The sequence below is a fragment of the Parasteatoda tepidariorum genome, chromosome 8 (assembly GCF_982258835.1).
Source record: "Parasteatoda tepidariorum strain Cologne lab strain chromosome 8, Ptep-v5.0, whole genome shotgun sequence".
NCBI lineage: Eukaryota > Metazoa > Arthropoda > Arachnida > Araneae > Theridiidae > Parasteatoda > Parasteatoda tepidariorum.
Genome location: NC_141762.1, coordinates 20009632 through 20022691, shown reverse-complemented (window position 1 = coordinate 20022691; position 13060 = coordinate 20009632). Strand labels below are relative to the sequence as shown.

The 13060-nt window shown below is 30.0% G+C and overlaps 1 protein-coding gene across 3 annotated transcripts in view; it reads right to left on the bottom strand.

The window, feature by feature from the left end:
* Nucleotides 1–5231: 5231 nt before the first annotated feature.
* The window catches only part of LOC107450310 (cell adhesion molecule 1), a 191721-nt gene continuing 183892 nt past the window's right edge, over nucleotides 5232–13060 (bottom strand). The window contains exons 4-8 of one of the 3 annotated variants that reach the window (XR_015428656.1): nucleotides 12870–13003; nucleotides 11185–11416; nucleotides 9582–9699; nucleotides 8059–8115; nucleotides 5232–6540 (exon numbers count right to left, since the gene is read on the bottom strand). Coding sequence is in view for 2 of the 3 variants with exons in the window: in XM_016066071.4 (XP_015921557.2) it covers nucleotides 6452–6540; nucleotides 8059–8115; nucleotides 9628–9699; nucleotides 11185–11416; nucleotides 12870–13003 (584 nt within the window). In the remaining variant the exon portion in view is untranslated. The remainder of the gene's footprint in view (nucleotides 6541–8058; nucleotides 8116–9581; nucleotides 9700–11184; nucleotides 11417–12869; nucleotides 13004–13060) is intronic. The other 2 variants (XM_016066071.4, XM_016066072.4) reach the window with 2 other exon arrangements.

Sequence of the window (13060 nt, the reverse complement as noted above, 5' to 3'; positions counted from 1 at the left end):
AAAATATTTCACAGTTACAATAAAATACATAAACAAATAATAAATCTAAGTTAGGTAAAAGGATAAGAAAACGAGAAAGAGTTATATTTGAACAAATTCGGCGTGTGATACGTCTCTGTATTTATTTAACTTATCATTAATTGACATTCTAACTTATGTAGAGAAACTTAGCTAAACTATCATGCGCCATTTTACTGATAAAAATTAGCTGGCGCTGACGTCATAGGTCACGTGTGGGTATGGAAGGTCTTCTTCTTGAAGTGCAAGTACACAATTAAATCTGATTTAAATCACATGGTTAGGCATAATCACTTCACTTCTTCTTGAATTGCAAATACCTAGTTGTCAAACAGTACCTTAACTCACAAGTATAAATTTTGAAATATTTTCGTTGTATTTCGTTCGTAATATTTTCTAAGTTTGTTAACAGTTCAGAAAAAAATGATCGAATTTCCTTATAGTTAGTAATTTTGTAACTGTGCTTTATTAAAATAAAGGAGAATAGATTAGAATAGTTCGAGGAAAAAACTGAACAAAATCATTTGACTATTAACATTCAATCGATTACAGTAAGCGATTAGTTGTTTACATTATTTTCTATTAAAATGAAATGTATTTAAATCTGTTGCTACCAGTTATGGATTTATCATTGATTGATTTTCAGTAAGCAGGTAAGTGATGTGACGTCGGTTTAAGCATCTCTATAGTCGATAGTATTAGACTTTTGAGAGTTGTTTGAATGCATATCCACAAATAATTAAGGATGTCATTTATGTATTAGCGTATTGTGACCTGCAACTCGCAGAGGCGCAAAAACTAGTATAGATCACACCTCACGAGTTGACTTGCACAAAGTGAGAGTTAAGCGAACTGGTAGAATTTATTCCAGTGATTTAGGGAAAGAAGTCGGAGCGAAAGAGAAAGGGTGAATCAGCTAAGCGAATATATACACCTTATTTGGTGTTAGGTAGAAAAAAAAATATGCAAAAAGATCTCACTTATTTAAAGATTTTCCTCTCGTAGTGAACCAAAAAATAGAAATGATAAGCCAGTTTAAAATTTACATCAAAAGAAATATGCTCATGAAAGAAATATGCTTATGAAAAAATGAACCCTTCCTCTTAGCTTTTCTGCCACGCACCAATTTGCCGCTGTTGAATAATAGTAACTTTCTGATTTATGGTTGTTTATTTCTAGTTTATCAATAAGTAATAATTTGATCTCTAATAAATAGATGGCAGTACAATCACTTTGAACTTCATAACTCTCAATTCAGTAATATTTACTAGAAATTTCATAAATGTTAATGTACAGTTTCAATGGTGTTAGAGGAAAAGTGGGATTTTTTTGCGTTTAAATGATTCCGAGATATAGTAAGCTTTTTTTCTTCTTAAATCTGTTACACGAGTTAGTTTAAAAATTGTAGGTAGCATAGGAATTGTATTCACAAGCACGAAACTAAACTCTCTACACAATTTCAGACCCAGGGGAGAGTTAGAAAGTGATAGAAATTTCCACTTTACATTGAAATGTTCGTTTTAAATCAGCTATCTACCGCTATCACTGGATGGATCTGACATCTGATCTCATTTTCTTTTTTATTGATTCATTTATGTTCACCCCTCTTAATAATACCACCAAGGCATTTCCTGGTGGTAAGGCATTTCGTTTCTACTTCCGTTCTACCAAGAAAAATTCTATGAATATGAATTTTTTAATTGCACCATGGCACCTTTACTCATTAGTGTAAAAAAGCAGCCTACCAATTACGCAGCCCTCATCAAACGAAAGGAATAGATATATCTACAAAGAGAGAATCTTTTCAAATATTTAGAAATCTTTTCTCCTTTGAATTTGCAACAACTGCGATTCATACACCATAAACGTATCTCCAATCTCTTCTTTAATCTCAAAATCTTGCTCAAACTTATTCCTTATAATATTAAAACGCATCCCTATAGTAATAAACCTATTTTCCTCTGAATTTTTTCATTATGGAACTGAGACTACAGTATGTTTTGTTATGTGGCATTAATTAGCTCTTTTCACTTTCTTAGCTTTTTCATTAAAAGAAAAAAAAATTGTTGGATAGCCAAAAATATTTCGATATTTACTTTGTTATTTTTTCTACCTTGAATTTTGAAATATTTTCGAATCCCTTAAATAGTACATTCCTCATTAAGAAGCTTATCATCAATAGCCCTTGTTTCAAGGGACAGGGACCAAAAGAATTTTCCTTTAAATTGAGAGTATCCCTTACAGTAGGTACTACATACTTACTACATACAGTAGGTATTTTCTAAACGCATTCAAGGAATATTTGGTCTAAAAATTGAAAAGTAGCAAATATTTAATTTCAGTCGATTCTGATGATGAGGTATTTTTGAAGTCTACTAAGTGGAAAGGAAGTAAAAAAAGGTAATTGTAGTCATCCATATGATGCTATTATAAAGACTTCTTGCGTCGTAGGTGTAATGTTAATTTATTTGCTTATATTACACGAACTTAAAAAAAAAACTTGATATGGATTTTCAAAAATATTTCCTCTATGGTTAAAGCAATCACGTGCGCTGTTTTGTTGTTAAAGTATTGCTCATGTATAAAATAAGGTATTTATATTCAGCTATCGGATCACAAATTTTTCTACATCGAAAGATTGCAAATTCAAAAGCATTTAGATAATATTTCTGCATTATATATATATATATATATATTTTTTTTTTTTATAGAAAATATAAATTTAACATGTTTTTATAATCAAACATGAGAAAATTAAGCGCCCTTATCAGCAAAGATTCTTTTCCCCTTTGCATTATAGAAATGACCAATTTTTACCAAATGTATTTACACTAACATTGCTTTTCATAATCAATTATACGTTTTTTAACTTATATTTCAGCGTTTCTTTTTTTTTAAAATTTTGTACCTTAAATGTTTTTTTGTTTTAAATCTTGATTATGGGGTGTTTGGTATTTACATTAAATATTTTGTAAAATTTTCACAAATAGTTATTTATTTTTAGAAGGTTAGGTTTACTAAGGTTTGAGAGTAGTTTCGAAGATTTGACGGAGTATTTTTTAAAGTTAGGTAAATATTGCGGTTTCTTAATGTCTTAGAAAAGGAGTGCTTTTTGAGGTTTATTAAGGAATGAAGTTTTTTTTAGGTTTAATAAAGGAAGTGGTTTTTAATGTTCGATAAAGAATTCTTTTTTTCAGATGTGCGAATGAATATGACACTCACGTTTGACATATAAAGCAATCTTATTACTGTTTGGTCAGGCTGTTAGCTTGACTAAGGTATGAGAGCAGATGAGGACGAAAAGGTTTTTTAGTATATTTTATTGTTGCAAATATACACATAACAACAAGGAAGATTTAACAGAAGTAAAAACGACTTGTATATACATTGATTTATATTACATAACAAGAAATATATAAATTAATACTTTTGGAGCTAATTATATAGTTTGACAGAATAAAGTAACTTGTAAAATAATTCATAAATGTATAGTACAATTATACAAACAAAAGAATTACAAATGAAAATAATTTACTTCTGTAAATTCAGTTAATTTATTTTCATTAAATTTTTTTCCCCTAATGCACCGTTATGTTATTTAAAAAATAACGTGCCTCAGAGAAAAATTTAAACTAATAATTACTTATTTTTAAAATAATTTTGTATTAAATTGGAATGATTGCTTTGCAAATGGACAGTTAAAAATTTTGAAACATTTGTGTAAAGTTACTAGAAAACAAAGACATTAACGTTTATAAATTAACATTCAAAATGTAATCTTGAGATTAAATATACAATCAAATCTTTGAAAATTCTAATTACTTACAGTTTTAAGAAGATGAAATTATAATATTCAAATAACGTATAACAGCAAGTGTTGAGCTGCTTAAAACTGAAAAAACTCTTTCGATTTTCTACTTAAATATATTAAAATTTACAAGCTCACATTTTTATTAATACTTTGAACTCATTGTGAGTATTAAAGTATTGTACATATTCAATTGATATTAAAATTTCTAACAACAATCATTAGAACTCTTATTTATTTACACGAAACACCAATAATATTAAATTGCACAATTCTTCATTCACTCACTTCTATTTCTTATTTGCAAAATAAAGGGAGAAGAGCAACATTTTATTATCTGTTTGTTTAAATGAACATATCGAACACAATTTATATGATATAGTTAATAAATAGAAAATTATTTAGTTTGGAATTATAAGTGTTTTATATGCATGAAATGAAGTAAAATGTATGTAAAAGTTATGTAAAAAGAAAAAAAAAGAAAAAAGATAAACGATTCTCGAAAACGAAAGTCTTTCTACAATTCAGAATACTGTTTTCACTGAAAGCATGTGCTATAGTTGCTGCTTGAGTTACAGAGATTTGTGAGATTACTTAGTTTGACTTTAAAGAGGAGAAATTTTATCTAGGCATTGAAATTTGGCTAGTTGTTTTTGTCATTATTCATAGAAACGAGTATCATAGCTGTTACAAAATAATTTTTATACTACAAACAATTTAGTTTGTAAATATTAAATTGAAATGTATTCTGGATTGAGCAATGATTGGGTGAGTTTCGCGACGTGGAGCTTTTGGAGGGCAATTTAAATTCTCTCAACTTTTGAAACAGATAAACAATCATTTGACTGTCGACTTTCCGAATGATCCGATTCACAGTTAAGGGACATCATTATTCTTAATTTAATCATAATTATTTTATCAATATTTTAAATAATTCTGCTATAAAAACAAACTACAACAGAAATAGTAAAATTTTCATGAATAATAAAATTCAATACATAACTTTTGGAAATTTAGAAATCATTTTTACTGGATCTAGTTTGACCATCAATCAGATTCTCAATTTCTAAATATAAATTTCATAAGAGATTTTATTATGATGAAAAAGTTATAATAAAAAATACAGTAGACGCGCAGGGTAGGTATATTGTTTCAAAATTAAAGATTTTTTCCAAACATTTTGATTCAGAAAAAAATCGTTCGTTTATAGCAAAAAGAGAAGGAGGAAAGATCTCTACTTTTCTCTTAAGATTAAAACCGATTAAACTTTTTTGACTTTTTTCGAACGGTAGCGCCAGAAAACTTTGGAGTGCACTGCAAGGACTCCATGTTAGGGAATCCACTCAATGAAAAAAAAAAGTTTTAATTTTTCTTAACTTTTAAGCTAGTTTCATTTTGTGACCTCTTTTGTTTTTCTGTAGTTATAACAAAAACATCTAAAGGAAACTGTTCAAATAGTAAAATAAATAAATAGGTAAGAAAAGTTTTAAGCACATTTTTTAAAATTATTTTTGACTTTAAATGTAGTATATTTTTGAAGAAAAAAACTGGGTTTAGCTTAAAAATCAAAAAGAAAGAAAAAAGAAAGAAATCTTCCAAATAAGTTCAATTAATAATGGTTATAGGGTTTTGCAAAATACTGGGGTCGGTTTTAAGAAGAATGTATTGTTTTAAACAACACGTTTTTAAACTCTGTGTCATTAAATTTGTTTATTTTGATCTCTTTGTCTCGGCGTTAAATTCTGATTTATTGACCATGATTTCTATAACTAACCTTTACCTAAGATGACCAGTTTTACGAAGCATGATTTGAGGACAAATAAGCGAAGAAAAATTTTGCAATCTGAGAACATTTATTCATATTAATAGAAAATATGAATTTCTTATGTGCAACAAAAACTTTTTTTTAAATGTATACATGTAAAATGAATGAGTACATGATTATTAGAATTAGTTTATTTTTCGTTAAAATTATTTTAAGACGAGTTTGTTGTCTTCATCTGTTAATTTTAGCATGGTGCTTTTATGCTTTTCGTTTATATTTTCTGCAAGACTTGTTAAAAAAAACTTTCTCATTTCTGATTTTTGTGGAATTTTGAGGACACTTGAGGACACATGTTAAAATTTGGAGACATTTTCTGTCCTCAAAGAGTTTGGAAATTTTTGAGTACAATCAATGTAATTCGACACGATTTGAGAAAGTCTGGTCACCTTACTTTTACCAGTAAAAAGTATAATATTACTGAAAACAGAAGAAATAGCAATCAGTCGACATAACAGGATACTATAAATTTGAAATGTAGTAGAACATCAAACAGACAGTCTTAAAAATGTATCATATTGAAATTTGATTTTTAAAATATTGAATAGACGACCTTCAATCGTAACTGTGTTCACGCAGAAATAATCTCGAGTTCCCAAAAATGTGGAGTAAATGACACTAATATAAGCTTCTGGAATCACAATGACTTTTGATGATGTACGAGCGAGCACCTTCGGGAATTTTCCCGACACCAGATGGCGTTTCTATAAATAGTTCTTCTACTTCGCCTTTCTCAATTATTACAAATCTGAAAGGCGAAAAAAGAATTTATGTAGTGTCTTCTTAGTGGCTAGCTTTGGTTTTTAAGTCACCCTAAGAAGTAAAATCATGATTGGGCAAAACAATAGCCAATGGTGAAACAGAAATGTAACTCCTTCGCTCGTACTCTGGACTGAAAAGAAAAGAACATAAATAAATAATGGGTACATTATTAGAATTTTTATTCTAAAATTACAGTACAATAACCGGTAACATGCAACGCATTCTAACAGGGTTATACACCGAAGAGCCATTACATTATAACCACCCTGCTAATAACATGTAGGACCACCTTTAGCCCTCAAAACTGCTATCACCTGTCGTGGCATTGATTCCACAAGATGCTGATAGGTAGTCTGAGGTATCTGTTACCAAGCGCTCACCAACTGGTCCCGCAATTCCCTCATATTGCGAGGGGGTAGCGTGGAAGCACGAATTTGGTTTTCCAAGTAGGACCACAAATGCTCTGTTGGATGAAGGTAAGGTGAATTTGGGGGGCCAAGACATGACTTGAAAGTCACTGGAATGTTCCTCGAACCAATCCATGACGATTCGACCCTTATGATGGGGTGCATTATCCTGTTGGTAAACACCATCCCCAGCAGGAAAAACTGTTTCCATGAATGGGTGAACCTGGTCTGCAACTATGTTCAAGTAGCTTACAGACGTCAGGGATTGTTCGATGAGGATTATGGGTCCTAATGTGCCCCATGAAAACATTGTTCCTGGGCGAGAAACCATGAAAACCTGGGAGAGCCCATTGTTGTAGATGGAGGGTGGTCATAATGTAATGGCTCTTCGGTGTAAATTGGGGAGGGCAGAACTCTGGAAACTCTTCATGTTTCAAAGGAAAAAGAGGAAATATTATGTTGTCAACGCTGGGATTCGAGCCCCCGTTCTGTCAGTCATGAGATTTACAAATTAGCCCTCTTAGCAATAATACGTGTCCATCTGCAGAGAACGAAGTGTCTTCATTAGGTCGGTCTAGTTGGTACTATATTCAGGTATTTCAACCGTATTAGGGGAAATCAGTTAATAAACGGTTTTTCTCACGGTTAACAGTTTGAATACTATCTTATTTATGGTAATTTGACTATTTTATTTAAATATGGTAAAATAGCAATTAAATAAATTGTTATTTAATAGTTTTTCTCGGGACATTTCTAACGGAGTACTGGGTTTGAGAAGGGTTGGTGGGGGGGGGGAGAAGAAGAGCTTTCTATTTAATTTATTATTGGTTTGTTACATTTTTACGCTGCGCAGTATTATAATTACGCAAGTCGTGAATGGAGTTTACAAATTAAAAAATTCAACTAGAAATAACTTCTTTAACAATCATCATACGAAACATTAATTTTTTTAAAATTGTTTTTTCTTAAATACAATACTTCACAGAATTTACTGATATATTTAAAATTTTAGAATTCAAGAGCTCGCCATGCAGGAAAAGTTTTTGTTACCAAATGATCAACTCGAATTTATTAAACATGTATAAACTTTTTACTATTAGATTCAAAACTCATTTCTCTGTTCGCTTGATAGTGTTTTTATAATTTTTACTTACTCCGTTTTAGCAGATGTATGGAAAAAAAACTATAGAAGGAACTATATTTTAATTGTATAATAACGCTTATATTTTTTCTATACTTACGTTGCTGTTTTGTCCCTTTACGTTTTGGACTAGCTGTAGCTGTAATGAGAGGTTTTTCTGAAAAAGGAAACGAGGAAATTTTATTTATAGCGAACAAAAAACGTTAGTATGAAAAATTTCTGCAGTTATTTTCAATAGCATTTGTAATTTATGATTGCATACACAGTTTTCAGTTTTATGACACGAAATTTATGCACAATATGTAATAATATGCATTAATTTATATATGAGCAGTTATATTTACTAAAACAAGTAAAAAATCAACGCAATAAGCACGAATAAGCAAAATCATAAAGCAGGCGATAGTTCCTGTATTTTACTGAAGTATAGTCAGAACAAAGATGACTAGGTGTAGAGACAGAGGCATGTCTGTCAAGTATCGAAGCGATTGTCTGCTGTTGGAACTTTTTCTGCTCGTAGGTATTGCATTTAAACTAGATAACTAAACATTTTTAGGTTTCTAGATAGTACATATTAACAATAGGCTATCTAGCAATAAAGTGCTGTAGCTAGATAACTCTACGACTGACCATATTTGAAACCTTGTGTTGAGTGTAAAAATTAGGAAACTCCTAAAATACTGAGTGTTCCAAAAAGAAAAAGACGGATGATTTAAAAAATCAATTGCGGAAGAAAAGTACGAGAGAATAAAAATTCGATATTCTGCGCTCTTGCAGGTCAATCATGTTATTTATTCGTATTAATTTTTAAAATTAGTTACGAAGTTTGTTTGGAGATGGCGCTTCTAATTAAAAGTCCATAAAACAATGGTCTTAAAACGCTTATAATTGGCAAAAACAGTGTGGTGCAGTCTGAGGACAAAACAAACAAATACCTTTGTACTTATTTCATTGAATGGCCTAAAAAGCAGGATTAAATATTGTTTTTCAGATTTATTAATCAGCAACGCCATTCGTTGATTTTTGTCAATAAATTTGAAATTTGTCTAGTACAAGCCTAGTTTCTGACCAAGAGCATCAAATTGTTATATCTTCAAATGAATTTTTTAAATTACTTTTTTTAAAACCATCCGTTGGTCCTTTGAGACACGCCGTAAAGGCAAAACATTAGTTTAAAACATTAATTAAAAAACTAAAAAGGGTGTTAGAGTTATCTAGTTCTAGTGGTTCACGCACGGTTTGTGTTTGTTGCGTTGTTGTTTACTTGTTTCACAATCAGCACAAAAGTAACCCTACTTATCTGAATACATCATATTTACTACTTTTATGATTTATTAAATTTAATTCAAATATTATTTTTTGTAATAAATAGGGTCATGATTTTGAATTTCAATAAAGCAGGGATTATCTCCCGAGAGATATTTTCAATTACGTAATTTTTTTAAAAATATGAGATCATCTTACTATATTGGACACCACCCTGAATATTCTGAAAATGAGATAATTATGGCAGTTTGGAAATTAGTTTCGTGTAGAAATACTAGTACAAACCTTTCAAATTTTTTGCATGTTATAACAATATTCGAAACATACATTTACAGTTGAGTTTTTTTCACAACTTACTACTTTAAGCTTATTTAGAGCACATGCAAAAAACTAGCGTAGTTACTTGTCCCATCAACAGGTGTCTCTGTATCGGCAGATACCGTATTCAAAAACTCCGTACTCGTCTCTGCTGCTCCTAAAAAATTCAAATTTTAGAAAAACATTTTAATATATTTTTTCCCACTCTATTTCTTTTCAGAAAATGCAGAAATGAAAAATGCCATTTTTAGGAATATTCAGGGTGGTGTCTTCACTCAAAGTGGCTGTTTCTTAAGTTTAATTAACAGGAAAACTATACATTTACATTTTCTATAAGAATGAATATCAAAAGTACAAAATATCAATGTATTAAATATACAACAGGTAAAAAATATACAATTTATAAGCCAGAAAATGTCTCACTGTATAGTGTTTTATTAAAAAAAATAAAGACTTAAAATTGAATACTCTTTTTTTTCAACCTTTTTTTTACTTCTCTCTTTGAAATATTATTCTCCATATTATAAGAAAAACAGTTATTGATATCACCGCTATTTCACAAAAACTTCGTTCTTCTCCCTATCACAATGCTAAATCTATAAATGCAAAAATATTGTATATTTCTTGGGTTATGGGTAAGATATATTCTGTTTTAAAATGTTATTAATGCAAACATTAGTTTTTAAGTCAATATCACAGTTGAAGATATTTTGTTTTGCACTGCGTAATTCAGTACAGAGAAAACTAAAGGCAGTAGAATTTAGATTTTGGCTCCTTTTTAAAAAATTCGATTTAATTTCACAGTTATTAAATTTTTCGGATTTTTTTCATTTGCAATTTTTTTAGGGTTTTAAATTCTACAGAAAATTAATTGCCATGAAATAGTAATTTTTCGTAAATTACTATTTTATGGTAATTACTATTTTATAGTAAAAACTACTGTTCTAATAAAAAAAAAGCAAAGTAATTATGAAGCAAATTTTTCAGTTTCGCCTTTAATTATGGGTTTTCTGTTTTTCTAGTAAAAAGGAAAAATTATATCCAACTACGTATTATTGTAATTATTGTAGCTGCATGCTCTAACGTCTGAAGATTTTTTTTCTCACTTGCTCTTTAAATTTTTTTTTCTAATTTGTTTCAGACTTTGTTGTTGTTTCAGAATAGTTATTGCAGCAGAATTGTAATTTTTTTCACCTACCCCAAAGATAGGAAGGATCTTGCTCCTTTTTCTTTAATTTTTTTTTCCGAATTTGTTTTAGAGTTCATTTTTAAAATTTATTTTTCGAATTTATTCAATGAAATTAAATCACATAATCCCGAAAGGTTCACAAAAATTAGTCGATTGACAACCAACCTTGAATTTTTTATTAATAGACTACCTGTTTCAAGGAACATTTGGAAACAGCACAGATTTGAAAGTTCCATGAAACGTAAAAGCAAATTATATCATATTTCATACAAAAAAAATGTAATTGTAGAAGTTTTCTAGACATTAACTTTTATGGAAAACAGCGACAGAAAGAAAAATATATAAATGTCAATTACAATATGTTAAGTAAATTTCTAAATTTAGCGCTAACTTTATTTCTTGAACTATATCTTTCGCTTTAGTTTTTCTTGAAGTTATTCTTTTTAAACTTACCTCTACTTTCATTTTCTGCTATTTGAAGCGGTGATGATTGTTGCCTCCCGCCAACAAACATTTCTTCATTGCTCATTGTGTACATCTTCTTGATTTGTGCAGTACACTTTAACCTCATATTCTGATTTACGAAATGTTTATCTTTGGCCACGAATTTCAAGCTCAAGCTCGATGTCTCTAAACCATCTGCGTGAAGGGTTGTCGAATACTCGGTATCGTACTCTGGTCCCAACTTGAAAATAAAAAAATATACGAAATTTTTATTAAAACAGTTTAAAAATAAACAAACTAAAAAGATTGGATAGTTTTGGCAGAAATCAGACTATTCTGATAATTGTTTATCCTGCTTTTAAAAAATGTACTGTGCCAATGCTAACCGAAAATAAGTGCATTATTTCGTTTAATAAAGACTGTTCGAGACTTTCTCAATTTACACGGAAAAAACATTCTGGTAAAATTGGGTATAATATGAAAAAAACACAACTACTTCGATTTAGTAGGAACAACATATGACGCAATGCTAAACGAATGGAATTTAGTTGTTGTTTATTTAGTTATTGTTATTAGTAGTTGTTGTTATTTGTTTTAGTTGTTGTTGTTTATTTAGTTGTATTTAGTTTCAATAACTTTTCTTTATAATGCAATAAAATCTGGCGAGCAGCTATTTAAACGATCGAACACTTCATTTGTTTATTTGTGGCTTGAAGTTAAACTCGCAGAAAATGCCGTTCATTGGTTAAATTTAGTAGGAACAACACAACCTGTGACGTAGGCTATATTATACCCAATTACCTTATAGCATGATGTAACATTCCTGGTTAAACAAAAAGCATAATTCTGGTTATGAAATCCAGAATATACAATATTTAAACCATTCATTTAACAATTTTTCCGCACATATGGTAATGGTCTTACCCGAAATTCTGGTTTTCAAAAAATTACACTTCCTACCACATATTTATTAAAAAATGCAAACTAAAAGAGTAGATTTAATCGAATAAATGATTCTTATGCCCTGCTCTAAGATATCATGATGAAATTACTAAATTTTATCTCAAATTATAAAATCATGTTTTATTCTTAATATTACTAAAATTATTACCAAAGCACTTCGATAAAAATTATCATGAATTTTAGTGCCCTAGTGGACCCAGAAACAAGGTAAATTTTATCTTATTATGGTAGTTCTGACCATACTGTTTGTTCCGTATTTGTAAGCTACACTCTTGGCGACGGAGCATCTCCACTTGGCACACTGTATATACGCCAACTTGGCAAGCTGTCTATGTTTGTACGCCATTACAGTCTACGCTCTACGCCCGAAAGGGTAAACGCAAATAAACTCCTTTAAATACAAAACGCTCTCTTCATTTTTACGCCACCCCTCCGCACACTGTTTTTCTCAGTGTATTATAGTATTTTATTTAGATAAAGTTACCCAAAATTTATGCATACTAACTGCAATTTGTGAAATTTTACTCATGTAGATACGAATGTGTGTATGTATATATATCATTTTTTCATTCAGGAAATCCGTGAATGTTACATTTTTGTATGCTTCCTGTCATACTAACCCGAAGGAAACTAAAGCTGTCTTGTGTTAACAGACAAATATTTACATCATTAGCTGAGATTCACGAACTTATTCCCGCACTTATGTAAGAAATATTCATAAACTGACTTACAGCAACATCATTAATGAACCATCGGAGAGTTGCAGCTGGTTTTGATTTGGCTGATGTGCAGTTTATGGCTACTGGGTCACCGACATTGTATTTTGGCTGACCACCGGTGATTCTGGGGCCCTCTGTTGGTAGAACTGAAAAAGAGGAAGAAAATGTTAAGTTTTAAAATCTAAATAAAGATATAATATACA